The 22,084-nt window shown below is 40.3% G+C and overlaps 2 protein-coding genes across 11 annotated transcripts in view; one reads left to right on the top strand and one right to left on the bottom strand.

The window, feature by feature from the left end:
- The window catches only part of avpr2.S (arginine vasopressin receptor 2 (nephrogenic diabetes insipidus) S homeolog), a 450,241-nt gene that overhangs the window by 116,584 nt on the left and 311,573 nt on the right, over positions 1-22,084 (top strand). The gene's annotated exons all lie outside the window — the stretch shown is intronic.
- l1cam.S (L1 cell adhesion molecule S homeolog) overlaps positions 1-22,084 on the bottom strand; it is a 119,989-nt gene that overhangs the window by 17,407 nt on the left and 80,498 nt on the right. For 5 of the 8 annotated variants that reach the window (XM_018231827.2, XM_041574064.1, XM_018231824.2 and 2 more), the window contains 14 exons: positions 15,081-15,095; positions 14,403-14,508; positions 12,235-12,431; positions 9,344-9,466; positions 8,134-8,304; positions 7,831-7,942; positions 6,595-6,779; positions 6,200-6,331; positions 4,846-4,989; positions 4,521-4,632; positions 3,518-3,684; positions 833-992; positions 541-665; positions 86-187 (listed from right to left, as the gene is read on the bottom strand). In XM_018231827.2, coding sequence (XP_018087316.1) covers positions 86-187; positions 541-665; positions 833-992; positions 3,518-3,684; positions 4,521-4,632; positions 4,846-4,989; positions 6,200-6,331; positions 6,595-6,779; positions 7,831-7,942; positions 8,134-8,304; positions 9,344-9,466; positions 12,235-12,431; positions 14,403-14,508; positions 15,081-15,095 — 1,851 coding nt within the window. 8 annotated transcript variants of the gene reach the window in all.

The raw sequence follows: 22,084 nt of genomic DNA, 5'->3' as shown, positions 1-22,084 counted from the left end.
CCACTTTCACTGTATGGTGAGTTATTTTACATTTAATTCTGGAGCACCTTGTTCTCTCTTACAAATTTGTAGTAAAATATCCTACCCTCAATGGGACTGTTGTTTTCATTGCCTGGAGTCCAGGTTAGTGTTATACTTGTTTCTTGTGCGTTAGAAAGCTCCAAATCAGAAGGAGATTCAGGAAGATCTGGAAAGACAAAGACAATACTAAGGATAAAGGGACATGAATGATAACTGTAGCAGGTTGGGGACAGATTTGATGTCTGGCCGTAACCAACTCTTAAGTGGTAAGGCTAAAAATCAATCTTATCAATACATTAGAATGACCATGAAACACTGTAGAACAGCAACATACACTTTATATAATTCACTTCTCTTCTTTAAGAAAAAGTCTGACCTTTCCTAAACATACATAGTAGAAAAGGGTATTTCAATCTACTGGCCTTTTACCTCTATGTGTGTAAAATATATTTATGGGAAAATAAGGTTCATTTAAACCCCCCACAGGGCACATAAAAATAATCAAAACTCAATTCTCACCAATCACCACCAGTTCGGCAGTCTGTTCCACAGAATCCAGTTCACTGCGTGCCAAGCAGGTGTACATCCCCTGATCGCCCTCTTGTACATTGGAAATACTTAGGGTGTAATCCTCAATAAAGTATCTAGGAACCCGGAAAAAATAAAATTCATTCTTCTATAACATTTGTACAGTATCTGGAGTTGTGTGTCACAAAATCCATGTGCTAAAGCTGCAGAAAAAAGCATTTAGACAAAGCCAGCTAACATTAGCTGTATTCACTCCTAGTGGATGTGTCACTATAAAGCTTACTTATCGTTGTCGGGATCTTCATTTATTTCCAAGCCGTTTTTCTTCCAGTCTATAATTTTACTACTCATTTTGGGATCAAATTCCACCGTGCACTGGAAGATCGCTTTCCCACCTTTTCTCGCTCTCTGCTCCGTTGGGGGACTAATGATCTTAGTGGCATCTAAGAGGAACAGAATGTAGGGGAAGACAATTTGAGTTTAATGAAGTTAAGAATACAAGTCCAATAACCTCTTCATCTAATCATATATAGTCTTTTACAATGTTCATATAGCCTCCTTGAACTTTGGTATTTCAAACAGCCCAGAATTCCATCCTTATACTTTTTTTTTTTTTTAAATGTTTTATTTATTTCCAGAGCAAGTTCAACATCCAATGTAATACAAAAATACACATCAATAAAAGCAATATTGTTGAAACCCATTGCACTGAAAACTCGTTTTCATTTTTACAATCTCAATAATACCCTGGGAAAACAATCACATACGGGAAAGAGAGGTACCCGGGAAACAGGAAAGAAGAGAAGAAAAGAAAAGAAGAAACAAGAGGCCCTAGATAGGGAGAGAGAAAAGGGAAGAGTCATACCATTACATTGCTATACAAAGGACCTGTACCAATTCAAGTATACCCCTAAACAGCGAAGGCACTCAGCAATAACAAATAGTTTAATCGTTCCATATTAAGATGACTCCATGAGCCAGTCAAGCAAGGGTTGAGAGACATCCTGTTGCCTATTAGAGTAGGATTCGTTTTGCAGGATCCAAAGTGTCCAGACTGCATTGAATTTGGCCGGACATCCCCTAGCAAAATACACTTGTTCCAGAATCGGCAAAGCCTGTTCCACCAAAGTAATCCAGAGGGCAAGGGAGGGTGGGAATTCCTCCTTCCATTTAATGGCAATAGCTTTCTTGGCATAGAAGAGCAAAAAGGTAAGCAGTATGGTTTCTGTACGGGAAGTAGTAGTATCCGATAGGAAATTTAACAAAAGAACAGAAGGATGAATCTCGATTGGGAGTGCCATTAGATGAGAAATATAGGTGGCGATCTCCGACCAGAATCCTTGGATGGAAGGGCAACTCCAGACCAGATGGAAAAAGTCCGCATTGGAACCTTTACACCGGTTACATTTATCAGGAAAGGTAGGGTTAATCCTGTGAAGGACATGTGGAGTATAGTAGACTCTGTGAACATACTTAAATTGTATGAGCCTGTCCCTGGCTCTGATTAACGGTTGGATAGAATCAGATAAAATAACCTCCCATTGCTCCTGCGTCAGATCAGGAATATTTGTAACCCACTTTTGATACAGTTCCAGCCTAGGAGGGTTACCTCTGGGTCTAAGGCAAGCATATATGGTAGAGAGAGGTTTATGCAGATTTTCCTTACGTATGACTTTTTCAAGTGGAGAGAGTTCAATATGGAGATCAATTGATTGAAATTGTTGAGCCAGAGCATGTCGCACTTGAAAGTATCTAAATAACATACTATTAGGGATCTTAAAATTGTCCTTAAGCTGTTGGAAGGATAATAAATGGTTATCGGCATACAGATCACCAATACATTTTATACCAAAGTGTGCCCAAATCTGGGGGTCTGGAACAGAAGCTTCCATCCTTATACTTAACGGGATACTGTCATGGGTATTTTTTTTCCCAAAATGATTCAGTTAATAGTGCTGCTCCAGCAGATTTCTTCACTGAAATCAATTTCTCAAAAGAGCAAACAGATTTTTTTTTATATTTAATTTTGAAATTTGACATGGGGCTAGACGTTTTGTCAGTTTCCCAGCTGCCCAAGTCATGTGACTTGTGCTCTAATAAACTTCAGTCCCTTTTTACTGCTGTGATACAAGTTGGAGTGATATCACCCCCTCCTTTTCCCTCCCAGCAGCCTAACAACAGAACAATGGAAAGGTAACCAGATAGCAGCTCCATAACAAAAGATAGATCTGGTAGATCTAAGAACAGCACTCAATAGTAAAATCCAGGTTCCACTGCAACACATTTAGTTACATTGAGTAGGAGAAACAACAGCCTGCCAGAAAGCAGTTCCATCCTAAATGTTATGTTTAGTGCTGGCTATTTTTGAAAGCACATGACCAGGCAAAAGGACCTGAGATTGCTGCCTACACACCAATATTACAACTTTAAACAGTATACTTATTGGTTCAGGAATTAAATTTAATATTGTAGAGTGAATTATTTGCAGCGTAAACAGTGTAATTTAGAAATAAACACTACATCATAAAAATCATGACAGTTCCTTTAAAGTGGTATAGGAATGTTTTTTACTGTAATGATGTGGAATTATCTTGGAGAGGTTGTTGTGATGGCATTTTCGAGAAAGGCCTAGATACCTGAGAAAATACATGGTTGCAGATATATATTTTACAAGGACTGGACTAGATGCCCATTAGAAGGAGTATGAATCAATAAGGAGTATGGTTTTCTAAATTGGGGGAAGTGGTTATTGGGGCTTATACACAAATGCAAGTCATGCTTTCTGAGGTTCTAAGAGGTTGTCCAGGAAATAAATAAGCCAAATACAGCCTGGTCCTGTGTCCTGAAGCAACCAATTAGCCATTCAATTTCACTGGCCTAGAATAAATAGAGCAATCAGAACGTGTCTGAATGATTGTGTTTGATGGACCAGGGTGATCTTTCTGGACCAGTTATCATACTGACTTACTTCTGACATCTAAGTAGGCAGAGATGTTAACGTTTCCCTGGTTGTTGCTGGCAGTGCACCAATATATTCCTTCATGTTCCTTGACCACTCCTGTTATTGTCAGTGTCCCATTAGTGTGGAAGGAAAACTGGTCAAGAGCAAGCAGGTTGTCTTCCTGATCTCTGTCCCTGTGGGTCATAGAGGGGTAGATAATCTACAGGCACAGCACATTGTTTATCCTACATATGCCAGTAAATCCCATAGCAAACTGATATAAGAGAAACCCAGTAATCCATGGCAGCCAATCAAATTATTGTTTTCATTATATTTCCTGTAGTTGCCTAAACAAAATTAATCATAGATTGGTTGTTATATCTGCATGAAATAGCCATCTTGGGCTTGCCATTATTTTATTGTTATATTTTTATGTGTTTGTGGCCTTAAACACTTATTGGTGTGCATTATTTGTCTGCTTTCTCAATAGAACCGTAGCCCTAGTATGAGCGGTCAATGATAATAATATATCAAATCTTACATAGGTAACTGCCCAAGTAAAATGAGCCTAAATGTATTTAAAGATACAAATTAGTATGTTATTTTCCTATAAATACAAATTGTTGACTTTGTTTCAAGATCCATTTACTCTCCTTTAGAAATTAAAGGAGGAGGATATAGGTATGCTGATTGAGGACATTTCTAAAATTATATGTGAGCTATGCCTTTCCCCATTGTATTTGTATGTATGGTTATTTTTCTTTTGCTTCCCCCTTATTCCTAGGAAGGTGTAGCTGGTTCAGGTTAGACATGTCTAAGCAGCCACTGGTTCCCATGATAATTCCCATAGACCCCTGTTATATTTGAATCTCCTAATTAGAAGAGGTTTGTAACCCAGGCACAAGCGTATCAGCTTGTCTCCATTTGCCATTAGCCTTATAGTGCAATGTATGTACAATTTGGCAAAGAGTGATTTCATGATGCAAATTATTCACAAGTGTCACATTCACACATATCTTATGTCCCTTACCATTGGATCTTTGGCATTGGAGCTCCAAAAGTCTTACAGTCCATTGAAACATTTGTCTTTTCAACTACACTGTACTGCTCATCATTTTTGGTGAGGATCTGTGGGGGCAGCTCTGCAGGGGGCAGGTAAGAGGCAGTGTTAACAACAACAAGGTGCATGTTCTTATGCAGCATAGACTGATTAATGCACAGGTCAATATCAAAAGAATGTTTGCAGTCTCATCTAAATAAGGACTCTTCTATTCATGCAATAAGCTTTACTATATTTTTAAAGAAATATAAAGTAATTAGATCTCCTGGCATATACAGATCAGCATCTGACTCACCAACAACATAGACAAAAGCATTGGCAAGGAGGTTTCCATGTTTGTTGCGGGCCTCGCATTGAACAACAGACGTGTCATTGAGTTGCATATTGTTTAAGACCAAACTTCCCTCGCTCAGTTTCCAGTTGTGATATAGATCGGAGTCTATATAATACAGAAAAAAAGACTCTTAACTGGAGACATTGGGGAATAGACATAAAGAAGTAATGAACAGGGATGAAATAAGTTGTAAGGCAATATTGCCATGGCACAATTTGAGTTTGAGTGACCTGAGAGGGAGAGTAAAAATCAGTTCTGAGACGTTAGAGTCAAGTGGCAGGAGAGAGAGAGAGCACATATGTTTGGACAAGTGCAGGCTTTCTCCTTAGACAGTGATCCCCAACCAATGGTTTGTGAGGAACATCTTGCTTTCCACATCCACTGAGGTTGCACCCAGTGGTCTCATAGTAAGTGACCATTCTTAAATGCTTGGCTTAAATTCAAATTTTGGAGGCATAATGACAGGTTTTCTGTAACAGAACATCCTGCAGACTAGCGATCGCATGGGGGCTATCTATTAGCTTATCACAGAACTTTTTTGAAATCCTCAAGGAATTTCTTTCTTGCTCGTGTGGCTCCCCAACAGTTTTTACATTAGTGTGTGGCTCACAGGTAAGAAAGGTTGGGAACCCCTGTCTTAGACTACTGAAACTTGGGTGAGGTTATTATAAGACTTTAAGGTTTTAAGGAATCCACTGAAGCAGGACGAAAGAAGATTTCACCACCAACAGTTTTTTTATTTCTCTAAAGCCAGCAGGAAAGGAAAGTGTGGCTGGTAACTGTTGACTGTTAAGTAAGTGGTACAGGCATGTTAAAGTACTGTAATGAGATTAGCTTTGGAAGCAGGCACCAATTGTGTTTGTGAACTTCATATCCAGGTAAAGTTTTTGAACTGCATATCAAAAACTTTTAAACGGCTAAACAGGTTGTTTTGGGGTTTCGATTGTTTAGCCCCCAACTCATAGCTAGATAGGGGCCTCTAATATATATATTCATATTCTTTCTCCCATTTTATATATATATATATATATATATATATATATATATATATATATATATATATATATATATATATATATATATATATATATACTGGGATAATGTCATGAAGAATGTCACATGAAGACAATGTAAGAGTTAACACAGAGAAAAGAGTGAAGCTGAGGAGAATGTGATTCCATAGGCGGATCAATATATCCTACATGAAAGGAATATCCCAGCTCAGACATGCATAGAATGAGAGTTAGAGTACCAAAGTGTTATGATCTTGAATTGGCATAGGGTCATCTGAGAGATTTAAACATAGAACCCTCACCTTTCAAAGATGCTCCGTTTATCTTCCATGTGACCTTAGGTTTAGGTTTCCCTCCAACTTCACAGTGAAGTATGATATCCTCGCCCGGTGCATAGATTCCATCCATTGGTTTATTAATCCAGTAAGGGGCAGCTGGGAGGTAGAGGTAAACCAATAAATGTGAAATGCTTTCAAATAACATATTAGTAATATCTAGTCAGGATCACCTTCATAAATCTTTGGGCTCCATGCAACTAATTGCCTAAACAAATACAAATATTGGTTGTGGTTTTGCAAAGGTGCTTCCATTAAGCAGGGTCAGTTATTTTGACGTACAACTATCCATACTTTGTGGCCTCATGTATTCCATGCATGCCCTGTGTTAGCAATTACTGTTATTAATCCCAGTAACTCACACTCAACAACCACTGTGAAGGTATGTGTGGCTGTGCCTTGTGTGTTCTTGGCAGTGCACTGATAGTCCCCATCATCGTCATCTTGAACCTTGTCAATGTGAAGGGTTTTCTTAAAGTCATCATATTGAATGTGACCATTGGTAGTGGAGCCAGTGAGGGGAATCCACTCAATCTCTGGGGTAGGGCTGCCAAAGGAGTAGAAGAATAAAAATGACCAGATGTCAGAGGAAAAGGAGGGGGGTAATAAAGAGTAAGAAGGTTGAAACAAGAAATCCAAAGGGTTGAACGTATATTAGATAAATATAATTTAAATGTAGTCATTTATAATGCTCTGTCCAACCAGTATAAAGTGGGTGCCCCATCAAATAGCTGTATAAATCATAAGCCTGCATTGTAGTTACAGAATCTGCATGCCAGCTCATCCCTTTAAAACCAGATATAAAATCCCCATGCTGCATGGAAAATAAGGTCATAGAATGGCTGCAAATAATACATTACTCTGCTCTCACAATATTTCATGTACATTTGACCCAAAATTAGAGAACTAACTGAAAAATTAAATGGTTTCTTATGATAGGGTTTTCCATTGTTGACTTGGCCAAAATTGCCATGTTAAACAAGATGTACATTCATATATGCAAGGTTTACTAAACGCTAAGGTTGTATCCCATGGGGATTTTAAGTGCATTAGTGGCTTGTCATTCAGTCCTTGGTGTTCAGTCCCTTTGGTGCACTTTAAACACTGGCGGTATTAAATAAATGAGTAGCACAGTATACTGGATTGCCTGCTCCAGCAGCATATGCTGCATTCTTTTGTGCTTGGAAAGAGCAATTCTTTTTTACTAAGCCAACAACATGCTTTGGAGCCTTAAAATGCACCAGGCAGCCAGCACCCATTAAGAACACCTGCCATCCGCAACCCCCCCACCCCACACTCCCGTCTGCTTGCTTCTGCTACCCCCTGTTCATTTGCTCATGTGCACTACTATAGTTTTGGGACACTTTTACAATTTTTGTAAAAAATGTCAAAGTGGCCGGGCAGCACGCCGTCCCTTAATTTGTGCAGCCCTAGGCCTGGGCCTTTGTGTCCTTTACACAAACCCCGGCCTGAATACAAACATAAAACAGAGAGGAGAACCTCTGCACAATTCATGGTTCTAAGGCCTCTGTATACGGATACATGTGCTATTATGTGTGTCTTTGTACCCTAAAAAGCCTTGCAATGGTAGGACTTACAGGCCTTCGGCTATGCACTCCAGTTGCAAGGGTTGGTCTCTTAATGCCAGAACAGTGCTCATGGAGCCTTCAGGTAACATCATTTCCGGCCTTCGAAATTTCACCGAATTTGCTTTAAAGAAAAAATTTAATAATAAAGTCAGGCAGAATATTTTATCACCTTTCAAGTGTACAACATTTCAGTGGTACTCTTCCTCAGCAGAACACCTCAACTCCATTCTTCCCCTACTAAATATTTCAGTCCAACCTTTTCCTACTAAACATCTCAGCATACCCGCTTCCCATAATGCCTCCCACACTTACTGGGTCTGACTTTGATAGATATCGCCTCCTTCTGCACAATGGTACGTGCACCAACAAACTGGGCATGACAGATGTAGTCAGGATGTTCGTCTTGCTTTTGTACATTGGAGAAATATAGGTTTCCATTTACGCCCATTGACACACGCTTATCCTGTGTGATGTGCAATAAGCCTATAGAAAAAAGGAAAAACAAAAAGGTGCCTTAACATCAGACTCTACAAATACTAGGCAGAGAATGGCACATACAGGCAGAGCAGGGCACACACAGGCAGAGTATGGCACACAGAGGCAGAGCATGGCACAAACAGGCAGAGCAGGGCACATGCAGGCAGAGCAGGGCACGCGCAGGCAGAGCAGGGCACGCGCAGGGAGAGCAGGGCACGCGCAGGGAGAGCAGGGCACACGCAGGCAGAGCAGGGCACGCGCAGGCAGAGTATGTCACACACATGGAGCATAGGGCAGGCAAAGCAGGACACTCACAGGGAGCATATGGAAGGCAGAGCAGAGCAAGAGACAGGGAAACCCATTAGGAACCCTCTAATATGTACTACATACAGTGACACAGTGCAGGTGCCCCATTAGCATTTTGTATAAAGTGTGAACAATGTGGGCAGTTTCAGTCTGGGTCTCAGGTGTGAACAGTACAGGGCTTTAGGATGTGAACAATAGAGTTGTCACAAGTATGAACAATGCAGGGGTTTACAGGTGTGAAAAATAGAGGGGATTAGACTGAATTTGAGGTTTAAACAATGCAAGGGCCAGTTAATCTCTGTAGTGATACCATTTAAAATTTATACATGGTAAGCAAACATAGCAGGTAGGTGGGGGACCACACAAATGGGGTCGGGGCCGAATGTTGTAGTGGGTTTAATCCATGAGACTGAAGGCCATACATGGGCCAATAAAAGCTATTGTCTCCCTCCAGACAGAGTGAACAGTTTATTTGGCCGTGTATGGGACCATCCTATGGTCTACTCAACCTATATCTTGCAGAAAATCATTAATATATCAATTGAACAGGTTGGAATCCAGTTAGAGCCTTACAGGCCTGCACCTTGATCTGATTGTTGGCCCAGGGTCCAAAAGCAAGATCGGCAAGCCGATCATACAATGCATGCTTGTGTAGACTGCAGAAAGGCTTTTTAAGACAAGGAGAATAGGGTATGACAAAGAAGGCAATATGAACTGAATGCACCAGCCTTTCACTTACTGCTGTTCATCCAGATGACTCGTGGAGGTACGGCACTTTTAGGTGGATTACACGGTAATATCAATGAGGAACCCTCTTCAACCTCAATAGGACGGATCATTTCCTTCTGCCATTTTGGGGTGCCTAAGGAAAAAAAAAATATTTTGTGCGGGTGTGTAACCATTTAGGGTACATAATTTTATGCAATGGTCGCAAACTAACAACACATTTAGTTGGCAATGCAGTCAGTAGCAGTCAGGAGCTCCTGTCAGATAATTTGTACATGTTCACTGCTTTAAAGGGGACCTGTCACCTAAAAAAATTATTCCAAATCCTATTTTATCATGGTAGTCAAGCAAAATACACTTTAATTGCACTATATGAATTATTTGAAGCTTGTTTCCTTAGTTCTGGGAAATAATAATTATAGCAAGAAGGCAGGAGCCATTTTGTGGACACTGTTATTAAGACAAGCCTTCCATCATCTCAAACTCTTGTTTGTGCACCTGAATAGGGGACCTGATGTCCATCCGCATGCCCTGCCTACACAATTAAATGGTGACTAGAGAGAGGTAATGTGGGGAGAGCAATGACTAGGAAGTGCTGAATGGAAAGTGAAAGTAATTGCCTGCCTTGCCTCTATGCCTAAAGCATAGAGGAGGGTCAGGAAAATTTGATTGACAGCTGAAAAAAACCGCTTTATTGAAAAAAAAGTATTTGGGTTTCATGTTTAATTTTAAAAAGACTTTTAGGGGCAGATTTATCAAAAGTCGAGGTGAATTTTCAAATTTAAAAAATTTGAATTTCAAGCTAATTTTTGTGTACTTCGAGAAGGGAATAGTCCAAATTCTATTCGAATTTGAAAATTCGAATTTTGAAATTTATCATGTACTGTCTGTTTAAAAACTCGACTTTCGACCATTCGCAATCTCAAACCTGCCGAATTGCTGTTTTAGCCTATGGGGGACCTCCTAGAGCCTATTTAGAGTCAATTGGTGGACTTTGAAAAATCGTTTTTTATTCCTTAGATTCGGCCGAATATGGACCTATTCGATCGAAAACAGACCTATGCAACCAAAAAAACTTTGACTTAATTTCATTTGGACTTTTTGAATATGAATTTTGAAGTTTTTTTCAATTCAAAATTCGACCCTTGATAAATATGCCCCTTAATATAAAGCTTTTTATGTTTGAGTGACAGGTCCGCTTTAAACTAGTGGTTGGTAACATGTGGTTTATCCTCCCTGGCTGGCCAATCTCGCCAGCTTCTAGCCTAGGGCAGCCTGTGCATTAATCTGCCCCTGGTCAAAGCAACTCTTCATTTCCAGCTTGGCTGTCTAATACAAATCCATGGTATACTATGTTTTGGACCATTCGTAGCCGATCAACCTCCGCATACGTGTTTTTACACCACAGTGTAATCATCCATAGTGCCATGCTCGCTTGACATATTTGAATCAAGCATTATGTATCTTAAACCCAATGGATGAGCTTCAGCCTGTAGGGTATTCCATGGAAATTGGGCTTTATTTCCACAATGTCTTCTGCTTTGCATAGAAATAAGGAGGGTCTTTCCTCAGCCACCTACTTTTCTTGTAGACTGACTTTCTAATAAAACTGAGCTAAGTGTCTGTGTGCCTGTGCTCGGGGACATTATATATTAGATATAACTGAAAAACTTAACTGGGAAAGGGACTGGTGAGTGGCCGAACATTCGCTGTTAAGAGATGCACAGTCAGTCAGTGCGGTGAGAGGATAATAAGCAAATACTGTAGCATTTCTTCTGTCTTACTTCTCCTTAAATTTGCACAGTTTTTTGATTGTATGGCTTTCATCTATGCTTTAGTATTCTTATTACACATCTGTGTGCCTACATGTTCTACCAAGAAGGGGTTATATTAACAGAGGCGGTAGTTACCTGTGGTGCATATACAATTGAATTTCCATCTTTACATCATTAATTCACCATGGTTGCTGGGAAACAGCTTCCATGGAAACTGCATGCAGTTAGGAAGCTAGTATAATACAGGAATACTACACAGCACATTTCCCATGAAGGTCAAACAATCAGTTTGAAGAAATATCCAAGGCAAAGGAATACGTTTATAGCAAATAAGCACAAATGTTTGTGTGCAAACACACAATCATGAAGTGTTTGATATCCAGGGTCCAATGATGGCAAAAGGATGATTGCTTCAAGTAATAGCTTTTGTTTCAAGCCCCTTTAAAGGCTCATCAGATAGTTAGGCATAGTTATAGCTATGCCTGAATAGCTAAAACAACAGATTGAGTGTTCATCCTAAATCTCTCTCAAGATGGACTTTCAGAAAAACAGACAAATCTCACCTTGTTTAGTCTTTAGGCTTTCCTCCTAGCAATGTTAATTGGGAGTCTAGCCCCACACAGGGCCGGATTTACATAGCGGGTGCCCCTACAGCCACTGCCATTGGTTGCCCTTGTCCCCTCCCCTTTATTCGTGCAAATTTTCATCATCTGGACTGGAGCAATGGGGATTGTCGCACAGGAAATTAAAAAAATTATTGTATCTCCAGTACATCCCCAGTGTTTTTGAACCAATGTGGGTGTGGTTGGGCAGCATGCCGCCCCCCTAAAATCCTGCCGCCCTAAGCCCGGGCTTTGGTGGCCTTTCCACAAATCTGGGCCTGGCCCCACAGTTTGGAAACAATTATAGTCTATTAAAATGTTCCTACTGTAATCCAAGTACAGTTTACAAATGTGTAATAGTGGATTTTTGGACCACTTTATGACTGACTTCAAATTACTTTGAGACTTTAAGAACAATTACCAATGATAGTATCTCTTCTAATTCTTAGGTGCTCATCAGTTCGACATTCATACAGAAGGATAACAGTCAAGGATGGGCCCCAGGTAGCATTATGGCAGACACTTACTCTCAGTGATTACATGGATCTCGTGTGAGATGGCTGTTCCCAGTTCATTGGTGGCATAGCAACGATATTTGCCCTGAAAATCCTTCATTGCGTTCCCATTCCCATTAGAGATGATTATAGATCCTGAATCTTTCTTGCGATTGACACTTGGGCCATCCTCTGGCGCAAACGTTTCCCCATCCTTTTTCCAGGTGTATCTGCAATGAAGTGTGATCAAATATAAGTGCCTGATCTAATCAAATATACAACTTTCCTTAGCAATGCAGGGTCTACATCTACTGAAGTTAGCATATGAGGTTCTTTGACAGACTACTGCACAACACACACTATCGACCTTTCCTTTAGTGCGCATGTCCTAAAGTGGCCACTTACATTCTGAATATAGAAAATAAGCAAATCATGTCTAGTATAGAGGAAGCAGGCCATGTTGTGGCCAGTGGGTTATGGAGTATAAAGGGCTTAGGGTAGTAATTAGTGTACAATTTTAATATTAAATCTTTTGGAAGTAAATATGGGGCCCTGTTACATCTATACACTTCCATAGGGTCCACCACTTCAAGTGTTACTGTGCCATAGATAATATAACTTCATTAAGTTACAATAAAAGAAAACGGGGGGTAATATAATAAATCATGTTATGTTTGCTACTTGTCTAGTAAATCATAGCAACTAATCAGCAACTACCAGTCAGCTGTTTGAAAAGAAACATCTGATTGGTTGCTAGATGAAGGCAGACTTAAAACATTTTATTACATTACCCCAATAGTATTGCATTTAAATGAATGTGAAGCACCCACAAGTGTGACATGACAATAATGGCTTCTGTGATGTTCACTGGTTCAAGATCCCAATCTACCTTCTGGACACCCCTGTAATAGCAAGACTTCTTATAATAATGGGAAACTATGACTTTTAGTCAACACAGGTGCTATTTATTTTTCTATCATATTGAACTAAATTATTACTGAGCTCCATTAGCCCAACACTTCTTTGTTTCCTGATAAAGCTGACTATACAGTAGCACTCGTGTCACTAATGGAAATTGGCCTTCCAGTCAGTGACTCTTACTGTCTGTCCTTGACAAATAGCACGGATGATTCATTTATATAAGGCAAGCCTTGGCTGATTCATCGCTCCACCAAATATTTTTCCGAAGGAGGCAGCTCATGCTGTTAGTTGGGGATAAAATGTACAACCCAGTGATTTGAACAAGGTGGGAATGTTACACAGAGTATCTCTAAAGGAATAAATACTCTTTGGGAATTTGATTTATGAACACCTTTAAAGAACAAGGAAAGGTGGAATCACTTGTGGGGTGCTAAGCTACACCCCACAGTGAATCCAGTTACTGACGCTACTGGGCCTTAGTATACCTAACCCAGCAACAGGCTTTCTTTCTTGTGCATGGGATGGTCCAAGGCAGTGCAATGGATGCTGGGGCACCAGAAGAGTATGACAGCATGCTGCTGGGAAGTCCCCCGGCTGGTGCATTTTTATAAGAAGAGGAGCACCAGCCTGAGGTATGAAATTGTGAGTAAAATCACTGGCTGGCGACGTGGTCGGCCAGGTTGCCTGGGGCACTCGGCCCTGATATGTACTGACCTAAATATACGCGCAATTTACAATAAAGGGCTCATTTATAGGTGCGCATGCACTGTGCAGCATGTTTATTTTCTTACCATGGCCTCTGCACAGGCTCAATTACTCAGGTAGGGTCCTACTTGCATGTGAGAGAATGTTTTAGCATCTTTATATAGATATATATATTTTACGATTTTCTATCTGTTTTATTACTTTATTGTTTTACTGTAATGCTCTGTGTATACAAGTAGCTATATATATATATATATATATATATATATATATATATATATATATATATATATATATATATAGATCAGCACCAACTTAAGCAGCTATTATTTGGTGTAGGAACCAATAAAGTAGTTAAGCTCTAGCAACCAGGTAGCAGTGGAATTCTCAAGCCTGGGCAGCAAGGTGCACAAAATAAAATGTTACGGTATATCTATTACGTCGATGCCTTCTGATTTTGTATTATTGACAGGGCTGCATTTAGATATCATGGGGCTCCATTCACCCACCACGCCAAGTCCAGTTATAGAATTCTCTCTTACCCCACTTATATTCACTAAACAAGTACAACTTACTTTACTTTTGCATTTCTCTTGGCTTCACACTTGAGCACAATGTCATCATTGGGATATACCACGTACTTTGCCGGTGACTGTTCAGTTATAGTTGGTGGATACATTACTGCAATAAAGAGAAAACAATATATCAGTCATAAGGTGGAAAAAAATGCCCAAAATGTGTTCATCTGGGTGGTATAATATTGAAGAGGGCTCAGCTGGGCTTCTTGAGATAACCTGTAGTTACCAAATGCCACTGATGTGAGCAGGGTCAGACTAGACTGGAAAAAATGTGGGGGGGGGGGTGCAGGGAGGTTGTGGCAGTCAGGGTGGTGGGGGCCCCTGATATGGCAGCTTTGGTGGGCCTGTACCCCCCCCCCAGTCCAACACCGGTTGTGAGAAATAAATGTAATACATGTGCACAGCCAGGAGGTTAAGCATGGGGGGGGGGATCTGTTGTTTACATCCTTAAAAAAAAACATATAAATTGCCAAAAGGTATTCTCAATGGGTATTACAGAACTGAAGAAGGCTTGGTTGGGTTCTAAATGATGTACAATTTCAAGCTGGAGGGGAGCTTAAACAATGTTGCTGTTTAGCCCTGGGACTTCAAGTTAACTGGTCAAGTCCCTTTTCACCAGGTGCTGTTATAGAAGATATCAAGCAAATGCACATTAAAGACAACATTGCCACTTACTTTCTTGCATTACATCTGTATATCCCAGCAAGGGCAGCCAAGAAAGAGGGAGGGAAGCATAGAGAAAAGGGTGTTAGAAGAGCAAGCCAAAAGATCTAAGCAGAATACCTAGCAAAAAAAAGAAGGTGGTTATTGAAGGAGAAGGAAAGCAACAAGACAGTTTATTGCCAACAGATTAGCCACAATAGTGCAAGCTATAACGCTATATTTATTCTGCAGAATGCTTTACCATACATGAGTAAACAGCTCTCTCCACTGTCTCTGTTTGTTTAGGATAGAAGCTTGATGTGACATCACTTCCTGCCTGAGTCTCCCCCCTGCTCACATACAGCTCTGGGCTCAGATTACAGCAGGGATGGGAGGGGGAGAGGAGCAAACTGAGCATGCTCAAGCCCTGCCCTGGGGTTTATGCTGAAAACAGGAAGTCTGATACAGAAGCACACAATAAAAGGAAATAAATGCTGTGTTTCTTTTGACAGAAGAGTCAGAGCAGCATTACTTTGAGGGTTTACTGGTGTATTTATATAGACCTTTCTGATAAGGCTTACTTAATTTTAGCCTTTCCTTCTCCTTTAAGCTTCAAACAGGTTTACATTTGCAGTTACACAGGTTTGCTAGAGTACCAAAGTATCTTCAGCCCCAGGAGGCCCAGTCAAACACTGAATACAGAGACAAACTTATGACAACACATTTTAAAATAATAATAAATTAAATAATTATGAAGTAAAAGGGCCTGCTTACAAGCTAGCAGTAATGTTACATTGCAGGTAAATTGAACTTTCAGGCAAAGTTCATGCAAGATTCCATCAATGCAATGTGGCTTGATAGATTATCGGTGCACAGGTGCCACTGTCACACATAGCGGTTAGTTGGTTCACTTATGTAAGCAAGCAAACCATTACATTATACTGATTCTATATTATTAAAGACTTTTTCAGGCCTCTGCCCCCAGTACTTACACAATTTTATTAGTATTGAATGAATTGAGAAAGAGACTCTTTGGGTTAGCAAAGTCGCTATTAGAAAGTTTGTATATTGATGCAAAACAGATACTAGAACTATCATATGAACCCAGCCATCTACAACCTCCCAATTATGGAGCGTGTTCATCTACTAATGCCCTGGATGCACGAGTATCAATGTGCGCACACTTGAGTCCATGCACAAATTACTTGCACCAGGAGCAATGGGTGTGCTCTGCACCTTGTGCCAGATAGGGTTCATGGTGTAAATCTCATAGAGGGCAATGTGCAAAAAATGCACCTGTCTTTATGCACTTCGTCCCATGTTCATGAATAAATCTCCATAAGAAATACAGGTAAAGGATCCATTATCCAGAAACCTGTTATCCTGAAAGCTCCAAATTGTAAGGTATAATTAATCCTTATTGGAAGTAACACCAGCACATTGGGTTTATTTAATGTTTACATGATTTGCTAGTAGACTGAAGGTATGACAATTCAAATTACAGAAAGATCTGTTATCCTGAAAACCCCAGACCCGAAGCATTCTGGATAACAGGTTCCTTGCCTGTAGTATAAATTCAAATGCCTAGGGTAATAGTAGAAGCGAAACAAAGTGCCACGAGAAGCTTGGCACCAGTGATCACCACACAGAAGCAATTGTTGTTCATGAAACTACTTGATGCACTTTTAATTTGCTCCAATATCTATGACACTTACTATTCTATAGTCCAGAATACTACTGTAGGTATTTCTTTTATATGGTCGGAAATAGATGTCATTGTTTTTATTGTACAATTAGCCTAGTGTGTACCCACAATGAACAAAACTAAATGAAAAGTGGCTAAGAGTGATGCTCTAGGAGTATCAAAGTTCTGATATCAAATTGCTGAAAGAGAGAAACCAGTGGAACAAATTGTGATCACTGCTCTGAGGTTAAATGAAAGAGGGAAACAAAGGCAAATGACAAGAGGAAATGAGCCATATTTTCTAATGTGATTCTGGGCATACTGCAAAGTGTGGAGGGCACTGTCTCCTTCTTGTGTTTGCCAAATATATTCAGCTCCATCAATTAAGTAATTTAGCAGCTCAGAGAGGGAGGGGAATCAGTGTAATTGATGGCCATGTTGTTCTTCCAGATAACTGAAGACAAAAAAACGCAGTGAAAGCATGACTGTATTCTGTGCCTGGCATGACCCTGTGTTCTATCTCATTGCTACAAGTATGGGCATGACTACTCATGTTCCAGTAAGGTGGCGCCAAGCCTTACAAAGTGATTTGAGTTTCAATCTACAACAAAGGCTTATTGCCAAAATTCAGGCGGACGTTAGCTAGAGTTAATTTATGAAGGATGTACAATGTAAAACTGCAATGCCAAAGGGTATTGGTGACCAACATGGATTTCCAAAGAGTTGTAACCACATGAAATACCACCAGAGGATCCATGAACAGGGTCACCCACCTGTGCAAGAAGATAGGAACATTTTCTCTAATGATGAAAACGCTGATTCTGCCAGGAAAGCAAGCAATGCATGACAAACCCCCTCTGATTTGCTCATGGATAGGTAGGTTCTAACTGGCACTCTGGGAATAAAAATGCTTTGGAGGAGCAAAGCCTTTTCAGTTACTTTTCTAACACCGCCTTGTGCCTTGTCCATTAATTTTCCCACAGATATTAGAAAAGAGAATCCCTGTTTGAGCCCATCTCTATCCAAAATATTAAAGGAATTTTATAATGGTGGACCTACAGTATATGTGAACTACAAGACCAAGAGTCATACCAAAGGTGCAGATGAGCAGCTGCTTGAGGGCAAAGGAAACCAAGATCTTGGGGAAAAAAGATTTAATTGTTTTGCCCATTAAGTTTTTGTGTACAAGCTGCAGATACCAGCTTGTACACAGTAGAGTTCTTAGATGTTATCAATCCTAATACACTCTGTTTAATGAAAAAGCCTGTTTCATCAATACCGTCTGGACTGTATCAGAATGAATAAATCCCCACCACCAGTCAAACTGCAAGAGAGTATCAATGAATTTGGCAGGAGAGGGGATGTATGGAATCCAAGACAAAGTAAAATGCAATCAGTATTCTGATCTTCATGTTGGGGACAACCTACCCACCCAGATCATGATTTAGAGGAAGCCCGCTGCTTAATTAAGCCATGGCAAACAATGCAGAGGAGACTTCCATCACATATGATGAATAGTATGGCTATGCAGAGATAAATCAGAAAGTACAGTAGAAGCAGATTCCACTTCATGGCTATTAACCCCATGGAGAGCTCAGCAGATGGATACCTGGTTTGCAGGTAATTAATACTAGGGATCAGTAATGGCTGGGTCCTTCTTTACAGTTTGTGTCAGATCATTACAGTAAAAAGAAGGGGTTACTGTGCTAACAACATGGCTATTCTGCCCCTGCCATGGGCACGAAACACTGTATCGCCACCTTAATTTGTGTAACTAATTTATACAGATTAATCATTCTTATAAAACAATGTTAACAATTTTCCACTATTTGCCGCTAAATATATGGAGTGGAGTGACTGCAGCTGTGCAGTCACTAAACAGAGAACTAATGTCATGTGTGCATAATATGCCATGTATCCCCTTCTATTTACATAAAACAAAAGATGTGAAGGAACAGTACTGCTTAATAATGTCACGACTGTGATATGAGTGCCTTGGAATGAGTTCTCTTATACAGTACGTAACCCTATACATACATGGTTGCTCTTATACATACTGTAACTCCTATACTTAACTCTATACATACACAAGTGTTCATACATATTTACTATACACAAGCCTAAACATACATGTGTGTGCTTCTATACATAACCTCTGACCATTAGCAAACATAGTACAAAATCCAGCCCATTCTATAACCCTACCTTGGATCCGTTCCAGATCGACTGTATTGAAATCTTGGAATATAATATAGTAGCTTGAATGGTATCTATATAATGCTACAGTCAGTGGCATAACTAGATATTACTGGGCCCACAGCCAATTATTTTTAGGCCCCAAAAATGTCTAGATGTCGAACTTTTTTACCAATATTGATTGAAATTGTGTCTGAATTAGGGCTGCTGGGGCCCCTATACCTCCTAGGCCCCCTGCAGCCCCAGGGTCTACTTCCTCTATAGTTACGCCCCTGGCTACAGTTAAGGCTACAGCCTGAATCTAGTCTTCAGCTCAAGCCCACCGTCGAAGACCAGACATTTATAAGGGCCCTCTTATTGCTACAATGTCCCAACAATATATGGAGCTGCAATACATTGACACAGGCTTGCAGAAAGGGTTAAGCTTGGCTCCTAGCCCTTAATATGTCAATGATGAAAAGCAAGTGATGATAAATAGGGGCAGGGTGGCCTTGTGCTTCTGCAATAAATTGTCACTACCAATAAGGGGGGATCTTGAAAGCTTTCTCCTTTCATTCAGAATGACCTCTGTGTATGTGAGTGCTGACCTCCTAAACTACTACGCAGCCCCCTGCCATTGTCCACCATTCCATGTGTTCTACAACTGATCTGAATGTGTGTTCTCAGATGTTTGAATATTGGATATCAAATGAAATGATCTCACAACGTATAGATTCTCACTATAGTCCTCAAGGGTCCAAGATGCGACTCCATTACTAATACCCGTGTGCAATGCCATATTGTATTCAAACCATTAACTAGACCTTCCACATGAAACGAAATACCGGCTGACTCAATGCATAAACCTCCCAGCCTGGGACTTGTATTGTGTCTCATAAAAACCCACTCACACAACTGGAGGGGGTGAGTCACATGGCAGTGACGTCCTTTATGCTTTTCTATGACCTTGCAATGCAAATGTTGCCTGTTATGTATAATTCAGCAGGGATGGGGGAATGGGAATAGCTTCATCCTCTTAAACAGGCCCGAATTTGTGGTGAGGCCCAAGCCTAGGGTGGTAAAATGTTAGGGGTGGCATGCCACCCAGCTACATCCTAAGAATTGGATCATGCAGTCTTGGGGCTCTTAAAAGTATATTCAAACATCTTTGTATCTATCTAACTGTGGTTTCCTGTTTCAGTTCAAGTCCACCTTGCAGGTCCAACCATTGGCCATATGCCCTTTAGCTCATAACAATGGTACAGTTATAGGAAAATATTGTTATATCTGCCCATCAGTCATAGTTCAACAATAGTGATGTGCGGGTTGGCCCGAAACCTGCAGGACCCGTGGGTTTACCTGCCAGTCGGGCAGGTTTGGACTGACTTTCCACACACAGTTTGTGGGTTCAGGGAGGTGCAGGTTGAGCAGATGAGCTTACTGTTCAGGCTTCTGATGCCTGCAGCCACTGTTTATAGGTGCACGCTTGTCATTCCCCTCCCCTTTTGTGAGGTCAGAGATGGATCACGGGTCAGGTGTGTGTTGAGAACAGGTGTGGGTTGAAAGCAGACAGGTGCTGGTCGACTTTTTGTTACTATTCCATAAATATTTAGGACAGCAAGTGCAAATTCTAATTGACCTTCAGTCTGGGAGTGACTTACTCCTAGTTATTCACCCCAAGACAGGCTGAGCCGCCCACTGAGCCACTGTTTTGAGCTCCTCCAGTAGGACCAGCCCCAGGGTTGGTGTGGATTGCTGCATTCACTGAATATAACTGCTATAGGCCATGCACAATCAATGAGAGCTTCCTTGCAATTGCATTTGTTGCATACCCGCAACACCCACACATCTCAAGATAAATTCAGTGTCTTTATGATCACCAGGAATAGTGTTCTACTAGATTAGCAAGCAAAATGGCAGCTCCCCTGCCTAGAAATGCTAATAGAGAAGCATGAATGCCCTAGCAATCTTGGGACAGTGTAACAGATAAAGTAGACTTAGTGGGTCCCCGTTATATTGAAAATAACTGCCTATTGCCCTTGGGTTCTTGGAGTATCACAATCCTATCCATAATCTGAGCTTCACATAGATAAAGTACCTTGACATCTAGTTATACTGATAGCAATAATAGGGCAGCACCAATGCCATACTGATCCTGTTGCTCTGCAGGCAGGTTCACTTGTGGGCCCCAGGGTAAGCGACCCATAAAGAGTGTTCATTTTCAGAAATTGGTCCCTTCCTTGTGTTTTTTATATAAGGTACATACTGTATGTGTATTTCTTTTCAACTGCACCGATGCAGAGTTCATATGTCACATACAAACAGGGCCATTAGGCGCAAAGCAGTAATGTATTCCTCCAGACTGATGATAATGTTATCACATGCTGTATTTCATGTCAGTAGGCCTCTCACATTGTTCCATTACCCATCTATTATCTTTCCAGAGTCAATAAAAAGCTGTATAATTATTTTAATGCATCTGCCTGCGCATATCCAGAGCATTTAGTATGAGTGCCAAGGAAATAATGGCATCATTCATGTCTACTTTCATCCACACAAAATCCTACATCAGCTCTGAGATGGACAGGTATTAAAAAGAAATCCAAGAAGATATTGTGGGTATATATAGTCTTCAAGTGCTTTAAATGAACTTCTAGTGTTGTGTCAGAATTCAAGTTTATGGCACTTTGGGGGTCTGCAGGCAGATGTGCAACACCAATAGGCTTTTATAACATTTTTGGTAACATAATTTTTCTAAAATTTGGCCCCACATGTAGTACAGATATGGGATCTGTTACCTGGAAACCCATTATCCAGAAAGCTCTGAATTAGGGAAAGGCAATCTCCCATAGACATCATTATATCCAAATAATCTTAATTTTTCAAAATGATTTCCTTTTTCTCTGTAATAATATAACAGTAGCTTGTACTTGACACAAATAAAGATATAATGAATCCTTATTGGAAGCAGAACCAATCTATTGGGTTTATTTAATGTTTACGTGATCTTCTAGTAGACTTAATGGTATGGCGATCCGAATTACGGAAAGATCTATTATCTGGAAAACCCCAGGTCCTGAGCATTCTGGATAACAGGTCTCACATTTGTATAGTAAATAAATGGCTCACTATATGCACATGTACATTACTGGTATAACTGCCTCCCCTGCCTTTTTTT

The sequence above is a fragment of the Xenopus laevis genome, chromosome 8S, assembly GCF_017654675.1.
Source record: "Xenopus laevis strain J_2021 chromosome 8S, Xenopus_laevis_v10.1, whole genome shotgun sequence".
NCBI classification, from domain to species: domain Eukaryota; kingdom Metazoa; phylum Chordata; class Amphibia; order Anura; family Pipidae; genus Xenopus; species Xenopus laevis.
Note: the sequence above shows the minus strand (reverse complement) of the source record. Positions and strands in the feature narration are given on the sequence as shown.